The sequence below is a fragment of the Palaemon carinicauda genome, chromosome 8 (genome assembly GCF_036898095.1).
Source record: "Palaemon carinicauda isolate YSFRI2023 chromosome 8, ASM3689809v2, whole genome shotgun sequence".
NCBI lineage: Eukaryota > Metazoa > Arthropoda > Malacostraca > Decapoda > Palaemonidae > Palaemon > Palaemon carinicauda.
In genome coordinates, this window is record NC_090732.1 from 130,201,844 (window position 1) to 130,217,624 (window position 15,781).

The 15,781-nt window shown below is 41.6% G+C and overlaps 1 protein-coding gene across 2 annotated transcripts in view; it reads left to right on the top strand.

The window, feature by feature from the left end:
• Nucleotides 1-15,781, top strand: part of LOC137645923 (splicing factor U2AF 50 kDa subunit-like) — a 31,994-nt gene that overhangs the window by 2,326 nt on the left and 13,887 nt on the right. For both annotated transcript variants that reach the window (XM_068378975.1, XM_068378974.1), the window contains exons 2-5: nucleotides 4,278-4,389; nucleotides 5,047-5,198; nucleotides 11,069-11,352; nucleotides 11,987-12,077. In XM_068378975.1, the coding sequence (XP_068235076.1) occupies nucleotides 4,278-4,389; nucleotides 5,047-5,198; nucleotides 11,069-11,352; nucleotides 11,987-12,077 (639 nt within the window). The remainder of the gene's footprint in view (nucleotides 1-4,277; nucleotides 4,390-5,046; nucleotides 5,199-11,068; nucleotides 11,353-11,986; nucleotides 12,078-15,781) is intronic.

A 15,781-nucleotide genomic window follows, 5' to 3' on the forward strand; every position in this document is an offset into this window, starting at 1 on the left:
GAACTCGGGGTTTTGGGTGGGGAAACGGTATATTGTGGTAAAACAAGCATTTTACTCTCTATACATTTATAATGGTAAAACAAGCTTTTTCTTCTCTATACATTTATAATGGTAAAACAAGCTTTTTCTTCTCTATACATTTATAATCTTAAAACAAGCCTTTTCTTCTCTATACATTTATAATCTTAAAACAAGCCTTTTCTTCTCTATACATTTATAATGGTAAAGCAACTTTTCTTCTCTATACATTTATAATGGTAAAGCAACTTTTCTTCTCTATATATTTATAATTGTAAAACAAGCCTTTTTTTCTCTACTAGTGAAAATTATTTAAGGTCATTTTACTAAGACAATCTTGATCTCGGCAAGGGTGACTGAACAGTTAAAGGGGTGTACGTACGATAGCGGCCACCTGTATGTATGATTACGGCTACCTTAGGATATGGCAGTGTAAGGGTGGTTGCAGGGGTGTTAACCCCCCATTTTGTAAGTAGATAAGGATATGGCTTGTAGGCAAGGTTAGGGGCTAGAGTTCAGATTAGTTGATGTCCATTTTTAATCCACATCGGAGGAACTGGCCGCTGATATACAAAGCCTCCCAGTAAAATTTTAGTTACTGACGGAATATTTTGAACAGTAATAGTTTTTCCTGTAGTAAACGTGCTTTCACCGAATTTTACCACTATTTCAACAGCACCTCAACCGAAAATCCGATAGACCGTCTAAGAATGGAGATATTTTATAGAAATCTAATGGTTTTGCTCCGCAACCATGTTCTCTCTTCACTCAGAAAAATTAAAACATCAAGCTCCTATGTACTGGCAAGCGGTACATGCTGATCTGCGCATGCTAACCCCATTGATTATTATTTCTTAGATAATTAAGTCAATTACGAAGAGAACGGGCGTTTTTCTGTAGGAAACGCATGTCTCTCAGTTGAAAACTTTTTCCGTCCATAACTATAATGAAACAGTGTATTGGTAGTTGGGTCACCAAATTTTTATCCACCAAAGTACAGTACTTGCTTGTCTAATGTGCTTAGTATTACTTGTACTGCTAGCCAGAACAGAGAAGCAATGATATAAGTGTTTAATTGTGGGGGAAGCGAGCTACTGTAGACCAGAGACTAGTACATTAGATGAATAATTGTTAGTTCATTGACCAACATACTTGTAGATGCACTTTATTGGTGTAGATACAATGGACACGTATAGAAAGGAATCAAATTTTCTGTGAGTGGCAGGCCTGGTGTCGCAATGAACTACTGCACACATGTACCCTAACTTTGGAACAAAAAGCACAGGGAAACTGGCATGATGTGGGCTTTTGCAGAAATAGTTTTGATGAAGTGATGATGATGACTATGACATCTAGACTTTGCCTTATATTTCCGTTGGAGAAGTTGATACTGTATCGCCAGTGAGTGGAACAGCTCCATGTACAAAATAACATGTGATGACTTTGATACAGTAACTTATTGCTACTGTTATAAATGATTGTATACCTAGTAATTTGTACTGGGGGTTACAGTCTGGGAAGATCCTAATGCAAATGATGGTCAGTCTTATGAATAATTTTATGCAAGCATAAAGAACTAACTGAAAGATGGTGCCAGGGATTAATATCAAGATAAGGAATGAGAAATTTAAAATTAACCTATTAATTGAGTTTACATCAATATTTATGGAATAAATTAATGACTACTACAAAAGTACCTATACTTGAAGATTTGATAATTGAATTCAGGTCTTGGGGTGTCATAAAATAAAGAGTAAAGTAGGTCATGTTAAATTTAAGAATGCATTACTTTTAAATTTTAAACATATAACTTACCCGGTAGTTATATAAATAGCTTACGTCCCCGACATCACGGCAGATAATTCAAAACTCTCGCCAATTGGATAGCCAGGTGTACCACCCCTTAGAACAGAAGAACCCAGACCTTGTGTTGTGTTCCGGCGCCTCGGACTCGGGGTAGGGAGCAACACTGGGCAAGTTGGAAGTTTCGGGATTGTGGACAGAGGTTCAGAACTTCCACATCAACCAAAAGGAACTGTTAGCAGTCCTGTTGGCCCTCAGAAGCTTCGAAGGGTCAGTTTTGAACAAAGTGGTGCAGGTCAATGCCGACAACACCACATCATCGGCTTACATTGCCAAGCAAGGCGGAACCCACTCGATGTCCCTTTACGAAACTGCGAGGAATCTCCTCTTCTGGGCAAAGGAAAGGAATGTCGTCCTGATTACAAGGTTCATTCAAGGGGAGAAGAATGTGATGGCTGACAGCCTCAGCAGGAGAGGTCAAATTCTGTCCACAGAATGGACACACCATTAAGAAATATGCAAGAATCTGTGGTGACTTTGGGGTCGCCCGTGCATAGACCTATTGGCAACCTCGAAGACAGAGGCTAGAGACTTATTGCTCCCCATTGCCAAATCTCGAAGCAGTCTACATAGATGCTTTCCTGTTAGATTGGACCAATCTGGACGTGTATGCTTTTCCACCGTTCAATATTCTTTACAAAGTGTTACAAAAGTTTGTGTCACACGAAGGGACCAGAATGACACTAGTGGCCCCCTTTTGGCCCTCAAGAGAATGGTTCACTGAGGTACTGGAATGGATGGTGGACACTCCAAGAAGCCTTCCATTAAGAGTAGATTTACTCAAACAACTCCACTTGAAAGGGTACCATCAAAGTCTCCAAAATCTTCAGCTAACTGCCTTCAGACTATCGAAAAACTCACAAGAGCTAGAGCTATTGCAAGAGCAAGGAGGACTTCGACCATCAGGGTTTATCAATCCAAGTGGGAGATTTTTTAGAGAAGGTGCAGAGTCAACTCTGTTTCCTCATCCAGTACCTCTGTCGCTCAGATTGCTGACTTCCTGTTATACCTTCGAAGGAAGCGCAATTTTTCATCTTCTACCATCAAGGGATACAGGAGTATGTTAACAACTGTATTCAGGCACAGGAACTTGGACCTTTCGAATGATAAAGACCTACAGGAACTTCTAAAATCTGTTGATACATCAAAGCAACGGCACCAGGATTCACCAGCTTGGAATCTGGATATAGTCCTGAAGTTCCTTATAAGTGACAGGTTTGAGCCCTTGCATTCAATTTCCTTTAAGGGCCTCACGATGAAGACACTGTTTTTGGTTAGTCTCGCAACAGCCAAAAGAGTTAGTGAAATCCATGTGTTTAGTAAAAACGTTGGTTTTCGAGATATAACAAGGCTATCTGCTTATTGCAGTTAGGCTTTCTCGCCAAGAATGAACGCCCTTCTCAACCTTGGCCCAAGGCTTTTGAGATTCTGAATCTTTCGGATGTGGTTGGTGAGGAGTTGGAGAGAGTCCTATTCCCAGTAAGAGCTCTGAAGTTCTACCTGGACAGAACGAAAGAGTTGTGATGCAAGTCGAAAGCTCTGTGGTGCTCGGTCAAGAAGCCCTCGTTACAGATGTCAAAGAATGCCCTTTCATTCTTCATCAGACTTTTAATAAGAGAGGCTCATGCACATTGCAGTGAGACGGACCTTAGCCTTTTGAAGGTCAAGACACATGAAGTTAGAGCTGTAGCAACGTCAGTGGCCTTGAAACAGAATAGATCGTTGCAGAGCATCATGGACACACTTTTTGGAGGAGTAAATCTGTTTTCGCTTCACTATTTGAAGTGCCCAGACTCGTTACGAGGACTGCTACACTGGGACCATTCGTAGAAGCGAGTGCAGTAGTGGGGGAAGGATCCACCACTACATTCCCATAATCCTAATACCCTTTTCTTCTCTTGGAACTTATGTTTTTTATTGTTTGTGGAGATTGCGACAGTTCCACAATCATTGACTTTAGTCAGGTGGTCAATTTTGTTCCTTGAGAGTGCCTGGAACTGGGTATTGGAGGAGGTTCTGTCACATAGAGGTATGTTCACTGGTTTGACAGCTCCTAGAGGTCTTCAGCTCCCTGGGAGGATCGCTGGATCTCGTAAGTTATATATAATTTAATTCCCACCCTCCTCCCCTCTAGAGACAAGAGGCATGGAAGATCTGGAGAATTATAGAATGGTTTCAGTTACCTCACTGGAGGGCGTGCAGGTGGTACACCTGGCTATCCAAACGGTGATTGGCGCAAGTTTTGAATTTTCTGCCGTGATGTCAGGGACGTAAGCTATATATATAACTACCGGGTATGTTAAAAAATTTATTTTATAATGAAAATATATTTTTGTCCCTCTCTTGGCAGAGGTTTTCAATTTAAATGATTAAAACCTTGATAAATTCTCCTACAGATCGTGAGGATAAGAAAGATCGAAATGATAAGGACAAAGAGCGCGATCGTGACAAGGATAGAGACAGAAAAAAGAGAAGCCGGTCCAGATCACGTGAACGGCGTAAACGCAGGTAAGATTACTTTGAGTTTATTTCTTATTTTCTTTTAAATAAAACAATCCTACAGATTTCAGGATAATTGTTTTGAAATTTTCATCTTTGAAGTAAGAGGTCACTCAAGAAGAGAATTAAAAAGAAAATTTCACAACCATGTTTTTTTTTTTACCTTTTGTAAAATTGGGTTAGTAATATTTGGCTGATACATACTAAACTGATCTTTTAAACACCTTATTGATTCGTTAACAACAATAAATGACAGTGATGAGTAGTTTCTATTAATAATTTTGTTAAACCTTGCCCTTATTTTAAAATAATTATTGACAGTGATGTGTAAATAAAAATAAAGGCGGGAGCGTAAAGTTAGAAAAAAATTCTAAAGAATTATAAAAGGCGAAAGTAGTTTTTGGGTCAGTGCTTGAAATCTGTCCTTACTCTCTTCCTAAGACTCATAAAAGTTTCAACATCAACGCTTAAAACATAGCCTACTTGCATTGACAGCTGTTGTTAACGATGTCTGATTTTGATTTTATTTTTGTTTCCTAACTACCAAGAGTTTTTGGTGCAATGCAATTGGAAGTTGGGTTTTTAGTTCCTCATCTTACAACTGTTAGTAATTGCTTCTGGTGCCGTGCAACTTAGCATTTTTTAAAGAAATAATTTATTTTGCAGGACCAGATCAAGATCCAGAGGCCGTTCTAGATCACGTTCTCGATCCCGAGAGAGTAGGCGAAAATCCCGCAGAAAGAAGCCTTCCCTTTACTGGGACAAACCACCACCGGGCTTTGAACACATAACACCAATTCAGTACAAAGCCATGCAAGGTAGGTTTGTGGGATAGCTTTTTTTTTGACACAGCATTAGATTATGCCCATCTTAGTATTGTTTTCTTTGAAACTCTATAAAATGTGACCCAGGTGTGTGTTATTGAATTAGAGAAGTCATATATAGGTATAAAATGTGACCCAGGTGTGTCCTATTGAATTAGATAAGTCATATATAGGTAGTTACAGTATTCCTTTGTTTGTTCCAACACGGAGTACTTACCTCTAACTACTTTCTTAGGAGGATCTGGGATCTCCTTGATCACCGATCAAGAATTTTGCGTAGTTCCCCCTCTCTCCGCTACCTTGTAGGAGCACCCCCCGGGGCGGAAGGATACTCGCCCTGGGGCGACCCCGGGTCAGCGCGCGAGGCCGCGCTTGTTAGCTCGTCAGTAAGCGCCTGGTCGCGGCGTAGATTACATCTCGCCGCTCTCTCTCATCCCGTCTGATCACCTTGTGTACCACGTGTTCCTTTGTGTTCGCCATCCCTTGTCCCACGTGTTCCCTTGTGTTCCACGTGTTCCCATTGTGTTCCTCACCTTTTCCTTGTGTTCTTGTGTCGTTTGCGTGTTTCGCTTTCACCATGGAATCACAGCGTCGCTGTCCCGGGCCCCAAGCTGGTAAGTCTTGCGGAGCATGGCTCTCGAGGCCCGAGGTCGACCTGCACTCCTTGTGCTCCTCGTGTCGGGGGAATAGGTGTTCCCCGACCTCCACGTGTCCTGAGGGCGAGTCTTGGCCGGAGCTACAATGGACCTTGTTCGCTAGGAAGAAAAAGAAGGCAACCAAGAGATCTCCGAAGAAGTCGGGCGCTGTTTCGCCACTTACGTCGCCCTCAGCCCAATCTGAGAGGGGTTCTCCTTCGCCTTCCCCTACCCTGAGTAGGGGACGAGGTAAGTGCGTTTCAGGGAAACGGCCCATTGCTGTTCCCCATGAGTCTGATGTCGGGGAATCTGAGGATAAGTGTGTTTAGTAGGCGACGACCTGGTGCCCGCAGGACCCGTCTTAGATGAGGGGGAAGCCTGAATCAACACCTACCCCTACGTCGAACAGTGTTTTTCAGGTTCAGCAGGTTCCGGGGGTGGTCGGAACAAAGAAAGACGATCCATGTGCTTGTAGAACTCCGACTCCATCGTGTGGACAGTGCCTAGGACTCCCTTCAGGTCCCCCATGAGGATGGAGGGGGAATTCGACAGGTGGTTCGCCTCTCAACCCGCCATCCGCTCACCCCCAGCGACGCTTCCGCCGGACTTCATGGAACCCTCGTCCCTGATTTCCAGACCAAGGACCCCAAGGAAGTTTGTCATCGAAACGGACGACTCAGCAACCTCGTATTCCTCCGACGACTACTCTCCCTACAGCTCCTACTCGTCAGACAGTGCCAGTGAACGGGACTCCATGAGGAAGAGGAAACGTTCTAGGAGGAGATCAAGCTCCCATGTCAGCCCGACCAGGAAGAGGTCGAGGTCCTCGAGTAGGAGGTACAGGAAGAAGTCTTGATCGAGAAAGAGGTATACAGTATCACCGTAGTCCGACACCATCGGGAGTCGAGCAAGAAGGTTGCCGCTCCAGTGCCTGCCTCGGTGGCTGCTGGAGCCGCTTCCGTACCCTTGCACAGTGTCTCTTCGGCTCCGCCCGCTAGACGGGTGCAGCCATTGGCACACTTTCAGCTGCCCCGTCTTAGTAAGTCGGCAGCTCCAGCTGTGCGTTTTGAACTGCCACTGGTTAGATCTAGCGGCCCTGGCCAAGTTTCAGGATGCACCGCTGCCGCGACCATCGACCAGCTCGGTCCGGATAGCCCCGGGAGGGGGTAGACCCATGACGGTTACCTCCGCTCCGGCGGATCTACCCCTGACCGGGGCAGCCGCTCCACGCTCCACCACCTATCCAGGAGGGGAGGGATGCCTCCGCGCCCGCGGATCCCTCCATGTCCGATGAACCCTCTGACACGGAAGAGCAGATCGTGGACGAGCTTGTGGGCTGAGGCGAGTGCTCCCTGGACGAGGTTGTGTCTTAACGGAAGGTGTTAGCGCTCATCCGACGGCACCATAGGTTAGACGAGGCTCAGCCAGCAGTGGAACAAGCTTGGCTCTCAGGTCTGGGCAGGATGGTTGACAATCCTGTCCAGCGGAAACCGTCCCTGACCCTACGGTTAGCACCCGATGTTGCTTGGAATGGAGCATGTGAACCGTTTTGTCGGGCCCTAAGAATTCGTTGAGGGCACAGGGTTCCTTCAAGCTCCTTTTGGGTCTTGTATTTACAAACCTTTCTTCCTTGGAAATGGAGATATGTTGTTAATTGTGCTGGAACGGCTGTTAAAGCAATAACACAGTATGTGGTTACTGACAGTTAGGCCTGCCCACTCACCTGCAAATTAAAGCCGTTTGTTCCTACACAAATACAAACGTTGGATATTTAATAGGAGTAGATTTTAAAACTTGTTGAAATTTATAACAAGCAACAAGGCTGGAAGAAGTTGTAAACTGGTCTCCTCTTCCACTGATCAAATACCGCTAAGGGTCCATCCTTCCTAGGATAACTATTCCAAGATCTACATCGCCTCTTAGCAAATGCTGAGAAAGAATTTGACAATACATGTCCTGTCTGCTACTCCAGGCTCTTCATCTCTGGGAAAAGCTTAGACTGCTCTGTCTGTTTACCTGTAACCTCTCCCTCCAGGTAGAGGGATAGGATGAAAGGCAGAAAGAATTCACTGAATGCAGTGACTTCCTGAAGCTTTGTGTTCGGATAACAAGAATATGGGGCTCTCTGTTTACCCTAGTAGTTGCACGAAGAACCTTTCGTGAGTACTCCTTAACTGAGAATCTACCATTCGTGGTTGTAGCATAGAACAGAAGAATTTCCTCCCTTCTAGAGGATTTGATCGGCAGAGGGATTGCAGTGCTTCTACTTCTGCAAGTTTTTTAAAATTTTTGATAAAGTACTCGGTAGCTATGAGGGCTGATAATCTTTCCATTCATGCCCAAATTTACAAATGGTCCCTGCTCACAAACCCTTCTCAAGCAGGTGTGCTCTTGTGAGCTAAGGACACACGGGACCTGCACAGAGTTCTTTCAGGCAAGAGCACTATGAGCAAACAATCAACAGTTAGTGTGTAGTTTCATGCTATCTTTACGTCATTGTGCAGCGGAAAGGCTTCGTTTCTCATCATTATGACCTGTTTACCATGCATTAGGATAAGAGTCATTTGGGATTATCCCAGAAGACACTGCCATCACTGAACCTGAAGTTCTCGTTTGAAAAAGAACGGCGCGTGATTGTCTGATGGTAAAACACTTTCTGCTGTCGTATCTTTCACCATGCCTTGGTACTTCATCACTACTTTTCCCCAGTTTACCACAGTCCCCATAATGTGACATAAGAGGAGTAGTCTATTTCTATGCCAAAGTAACTACCTATTAATTTTAAGTAAAAGAGGCCAAAACCAGCCAGTTGTTAGGATACCTCCTGAGGTGTATACCATTTGAGTGGTCCTAAACTGAGCAGAGTAAAACAAAAAACATGAACATTTGAAAAAAGGAGGCCAGTCTGAAGCACAGGATTTTGAACTGTAACTCTACTTTAACTACTGTGCTTCTGTAGGACTCAGGGGTTAGGTATTTGGAAATACTTGTCCTTCTGTTTCATCAAAACAGTACTTGTTGTCTCCGTGCTATATAGATTTTGAGGAACAAGCTTATGTGGCGAAAGGTTGATGACTGGTTTCCAGGCCCTGGTCGACTTCACCACCAGGAAAAGCCGACAGTGGAACCCAGGAGAACCGTCTTGAATGACTTCTAGCACATTTTTCTCCATAGCCAAAGCCAGCACTTTCAGCCGTTTTGAAGGGTAACTGGAACGCCATCAGAGACTAGCCGGTATCTGTCATTAAGGATTTTTACAATTCATTGCTCTTCATATCACTGCCACATTACCCAATGGCATGACAGGCATCCCCCACTCACTACCGCCCCTTCTGAACTGGCCAGGATGACCACGAAAGGGTTGTGCACTGTCAGAGACTTTCCTAGAGAATGAAGCAAGTGGAGGTCCCCGTCGGGCTTTGGAGAAGGCTGAAGCTTTGAAACCAATGCTGATGGTGTGGCAGTCCAAAGAACTCGCTGCAGCCACCTTAGAAATGCCTTGACCTTTGGTTTAATAGCATGATGAAAAAAAAAGAGTCATTACTAGCCTCTACGTCCTGAGGAAAGAGAAATGTAATTTAGTTCCTCAATGCCGGCGTCGCTTTCTGTCCACCTTATCTGGAGAATTTGGAATCAATCGCATCCTTCATCCTCAGAACTCGGTTGGTTCATTATTTAGCTAAGTTTTGTTTCCCCTCCCTAAAATATGAACAGGCCTGGAATGTAAAATTGGATGTAAACTATTTTGTTCTACATCTGGAAAACAGTCCCTGATGCCAGAGATCCAACTGTGGCACAGTGCACTTACCTTCTGGTGAATTGGTATGGTCAGCCTGGATCAGGGCTTGTAAGCCCACAGAGAGCACCAGTCACTGCATGGCTCTGCAGTCCACAGAGTAAGAATGGTACCGAGCAGTGGTTTTTCTTTTGAAAGAGGTACAATCTGGCCCTCTGAGGTTCGAACCATAGCCACTCCGCTGACCTTTGGCTGTGCCTGAGCGGTCAATGACGTCCTAGAGAGGTGCCAGCGTTTTCATGCAAGATACCAAGTAGAATAAGGTGAAAGAAGGCACCATAGCCCCTCCATCGCTTGGTCAAAGGAAACCGTGTACATGGGCCATGCATCTCTAGCCAGCCCAGCTACCCTGGCTGCGACATAGGCCCACGTATCACTGACTAGCCAATCTATTAGCTTTCCAGGCCCCACATTAGGGTTATGCAATCCAGCCCCTCGGGCCCAGAGTCTGGGATACGGTACTGGGTATTGAGCATATACAGCCGTAAAACTGGGACCCACTTCGTGCTGTAGCATCATAATCAGAAGTTGAAGAAATGGAAGATTCCTTCAATTAACAGCATATCCCTTACAACAAAGAGTCTGTTGTTCTGTTTAGAAGAACCGAACCGATCCTTAATATACTGGTAAGTGTATAAACTTTGTAGCTCACTGGCCCTATACGTACCAGTTGGGGCATGAACTGCGTTGGTTAATCTAACGTCATGAAGAGTAGCTAAATGATACCCATATTATGAAGGATACCCCTATCAGCCTACCTATGGTTCTGAATGTCAATCCTTCTAAGACCGTTTATCTGTAATTGATGAAGAAGTGATACAGGAGGGAGTGAACGCTTATTTAGAGATCTTTCTCTTCAAATGACTAAATATCCTTCCGCAGCTTTCATGTTTTTTTTTTTTTTTTTTTTTTTTTCAACATAATCCTCATTGTTCCATTGAGGAATCTATATTTTCACTAAAACTATTAATTACGATACCTTATGTCTTGGTAAAATTTATTGTTGCAATAGTGTACCTATAATCATATATATAGAACTTGTTGGGATTTGTATTAAGGTAGAAAGGTCAAAACACAAAATTAGAGAAAAGTTGTGTAACTTTGTAAAACGAAAAGTTTATCTAAAGTATTATTTGTAAAGAAGCATATTCACAGGAAGCTTCAGTTACAAAGACATCAGTAAAAAAAATAAAGTTGTGACTGTCACAAACCAGTTAAGGCCATATTTACATCTAACAGAAATATTAAAAAAAATTATTTTCCTTGACACAGGTATTTACTTAAGCTAGTCGATATTCATACAGAAAAGGCTTTTGTATTGGGTAAGGTTATGTGGAGGGCCACAGTAATTCTTCTTATTTATTGTAGAGTATTTTAAAGAATATTGCTCCCCATTGTAAATGAATTTTATTGAAAATTAACCTTTATTTCAGCTGCTGGGCAAATTCCTTCGAATGTTACTGTTCCACTGATCGCCCCTCCCACTGCGGGACAAATGGCAGCTGTACCAACCGCAGCAGTGCCATCTTTGCCAGAAGTAGCTCAGGTTGCACCAGTTCCTGTTGTGGGGTCAACTATTACGAGACAGGCTAGACGTCTGTATGTTGGTAACATACCATTTGGTGTAACTGAAGAGGAAATGATGGAATTTTTCAATCAACAGATGCATTTAGCTGGTCTTGCACAAGCTGCTGGAAATCCTGTGTTGGCTTGCCAGGTAATTTTGTATTTTTTATTGCTTTACATTAGCTACAGTATATATTTTCAGTAGTCTTTTAATATAAGTGATGGATTGTCTAATGCAATGTTTTATTCTTGCAATTGTGTTATGATTGATGTATTTCTTTTATAGTAGCCTACTTGTCCCCCACTTAATCTGATGAGTCATTTTAAGAGGCAGATTTAATTGTCTTACTAAGGAATGGTTTACACCTTGGAATTTTTTTTTTTTTTTTTTTTTTTTTTTTTTTTTTTTTTTTTTTTTGAAATCAATAACTTTGAAAAACCTTAAATACTGTATATAAAGTGGTAAGTCACTGTCTATACCAGTTTGCTGGACCAGGGTTCGACTCCTGGCCCGTCACAAGCTCTTGTCTTTGTGTGATTTCGCCTGGGCCTCTGATCCCGAGGTCATTAAGAGAATTCAGACATTAATATGTCAAAAATATATGGCTTATTTAAATATGAAAAAATGTCTAAATGTGCAAAATCTCTCATATGTATAGCATTTTTTTTTTACACACACACACACACACACACACATATATATATATATATATATATATATATATATATTATATATATATATTTTATTGGATATATGGACTTAAATCTCATATTTCCTTTTGCAGGTGAATCTGGACAAGAATTTCGCTTTCTTAGAGTTTCGGTCCATTGATGAAACGACTCAAGCTATAGCATTCGATGGTATAAATTTTAAAGGTATGTGAAGTAATTATTACCTATATGTCTTTATTTAGTTTTCAGTCTGGACCTTTTGTTTGCCATTTCCCTGTCTGTTTAATTTTGCCATGAATTGTAGGCTGATTGTACTAGTAGAATTTTTCTAGTTGAGTAGTTTCATTGTAATTTTTGAAGTCATTAGGCCTTCAACAAAATACTTTGACCCTCAAATCCCAGCCCCCCCTTTTTTGTAACATTTACTTAACTCGTAATAACACCAAAACTATACAAGATTAGACTTTCCAACAGTTGTTATTTTGTAGCTGATTGAAATTAACTTTGCAATGATATAGCGTTACATATTTTTGTAAAATTTTCTTATGCATAAGTAATGAAAGAAAGAAAAGCTGGTAATTATTGAATGTAATTTGTTATACGTCATCAAAGGAACTAGTTTTCACCCAACGTAATTTGTGTTCTGGCGCTTACAGGGTTAATTATTTACTGTAAGAATTAATGGAAATTCTACTTAAATATGATATTCATGGTTTGTCTAAACAGTTCTTGCATATAGGTGTGTTAATCTTTTGTAATAAAATGCTAGGAATCAGGAATTTGGTAACTAATCTTTCAATTGAGTTGGAATTTATGTAGGAGGGTAATTTTGAAATAAAATTTATTTTGATACCTGTGACTCACTTGAATTTAAGTGGTTTATTGGAGTAGAGTTGTATGTCAGAGCTGGCGTAGGAAGTCGCAACCATGGAACAAGGCTTTAACCCAGAATTCTGATACATGATTCAATGCTAGATGGTCTCCAAAAGTGGAGGGAGATATGGATTGAGAGAGTTTATTCATGATAAGTATCTTGTGCATTGTGAATTTTATGCTTGTGACTCACAGGTATCGAATTAAACTATTTGCATATGTTTTCTGTGTCCAATTTCTTATTACTACACTGAGGGTCCACAATCAATAATTCTTTGTACTGTATACTTAACCATAATTTCCCTACAAACTCCTATTGTTAGCAACCAGTACACTGAAATCGTATCTTGGACTTAAAAGACTCAAAATTAAATGCAATGGGTCAAATCTTATACAGAAAACTAATAAACAAATTGCAATGCAAGCAACACGACTGTGCACAGTTATCCTTGCCATCTATAACTTGCCCTACCCCTTCATGTTTAATTTGTTTATCAAACATTTATTTTTACTGTAGGTTTACATTATACAGAGGTTACTGTTCTTGAGTAATTTAGTTTTTAAATTGTAGCTGTAGGTTTACTCCAAATTAATTGAGGTTGAAAAATATTTTATTTTAGAATTTTTAGCAGACGTATCTTTTATCATGGATAGACTTGTGGTATTAGGATTTTTAATCAGATATCATCATCTCTCCTACCTATTGACACAAAAGGCCTTAATCAGATATAGTTTAATCCTATAGCTCACCTTTTTTTCTCCATTTTACTCTATATATCGTTATACAAGCACGCAGTCAGATGGAGTTAAAGTGGAGATTGTGCTGGAGAAGTAAAGATGTGTGAAATAATCATAAATTATAAAGTAGAATAACAAAATGATAAAAACCACCAAAATAAAACATTTGAAAAGACTACATTTAATAAACTCAAATAAACACGAGCAAGAAAGAAGAAACCTGTACATGTTCCTATGCGAATACACACCCTCGTCATTTGAATAAATTTACTCCATTACTGTTTTGGATCAACCAGAATTAGGGAAATCATGGTATTCTGGTAACGTTGTGTGGTTGTTAGGTATCCCACCCATGTTGGATAGGAGCAGCTGAGTCAGCTAGACTTCCCTCACTTTACTCATAGTCATCATTCCAGTCGGATGTCTGTCTACGTCTGCTGTCCATGCTATGCTTTGTGCTTTTCCTTTTAGTGTGCCTTAGTGAAAATCTGCCCAGGCCTTCAAAGTCACCCTTCATGAGCCAAGTGAAGGGTCAACCCCATCCTGTGTGTTATGAGCAGCAATGCTCCATTTCTTTTACTTGATTTTTGAAGGGAATGGCCCTCCTCTCAATGGGATAGTGATTTTTGAAGGGAAAGGCCCTTCTCTTAATGGGATAAATATGTCATCAGAAGGAGAAGGCTAAAAGGTATCATTCTGCTTTTTCCTTGCTGAGAGCAAGAAACATTCTTTTCTATTTCAAACCATGATCTTTGCCTTTCAAACCCTTTGATATTGGAGTGTCCATGTGAGACTCGTATCTAAGGGTGATGGTCATATTTTTTATCATGACGATTTTGTAAGTGTTTTTGCTCATTTTGCTTAGTAACACTGAAATCATATATAGTGGCATGGATTGTTTGGCTTCAGCTCTTATCTAGCCAGAGGAAGATATTTTTACAATCACCGTTAGTTTCATCCAGTTTTATTAATCTTAACCTGTGTCCACCTCCCTCATGAGTGTGCTTAACTCGGGAGATAATCTCTGTTTCAGATGTAGAAGACCAGGGAGTTCTGTTCTCCACAATGTAGGGGCACTCTCTAGTGAGAATAATAAATGCGTGGAGTAGACTGCCTTGGACTCTATGCCAATTGTTGACAGATCAACCTATAGAAACAACGGCTTCCCCCCATGGAGGACCACATCTTCAGCCAACTCGGTTAGACCCCAATAGGGTTTATAGATTTGGTCATGTTGTCCAAGTACAAGTGTGAATTTGGCGCTGTACCTGCAGACCCACGCTCACTTCTCCAAACAGGTACTGAAGTGCATTTTTTAATGGCGACTCAGACCAGGAATGCACAAACGGGGCCTTTTAGGAATTGAAATAGCAAATTATCTACCACAATGCTTTTACGTGGGTCAATGAAGGTAGCTTCAAGAGTCTGGACCAAAGTTGAAATAGGTATAGAACTATGAGACGAAAAGGGCTGCTGAACTGTACCTGCCTTTCCCTTGTATCACACTAACTACAGAGTATCGGGACCAACCTTCTTATACGAGACAAAGGTTGGACTCCCCACAATATTATTCCACACCCAGATGTAAACGCTCTTAGTGGGATACACCAGACAAATTCTATTCTTCACAGGTTTGAAGTTCAGAGAAGGAGACAAAAACCTATTTCCCTTCCTTTTATGATCATGAGTCTCGGACTCTCGTTAATAACGAGAACGCCTTCCGTTGAAGTTCCATAATCTCGTCTTATATTTCGGGATCTAGACGAGAGAGGAAGGACATTTCATGAGGGGGAAGAGCTTGAGGAACTTCCCAAAATAGGAACCAAGAGTGAAACAAGCACCAGAGCACCCGATCTGGCACCTTATTACGATCGAATACTCTTGAATAGGTAGTAGAGGCGACGGTAGAAAACTTCGGAGTTTCCCCCTTAGAGGTGACAACAACAGGCCCACGGGAAGCTTCCCATTTTCTGAAATAAATGAAATTTAATAGGCACATACAGTATTAGGGCTAGCTTGGTAATCCTCCTGGTACCTAAGTGACAAGAGACGCTGCCTATTTGTCATGCTTTTCCTGAAGCCTCAGAAGATTTGACCTGCCGATTTTCAATTCAGGGTAGGAACACTAGTTTTGCTGAACAAGCAAGTACTGTTTTAACTAGGAAATTATTCAACTTGTGCTAGTTACTATTGGATGATTGAGAATTCTGGGCAGATGAAGGAGCACCTGCCAATGATTTATCTTGTGTAGAGAGCTCACATCTGCCATTGGATGAATCTGATTTATAATCTCGCTC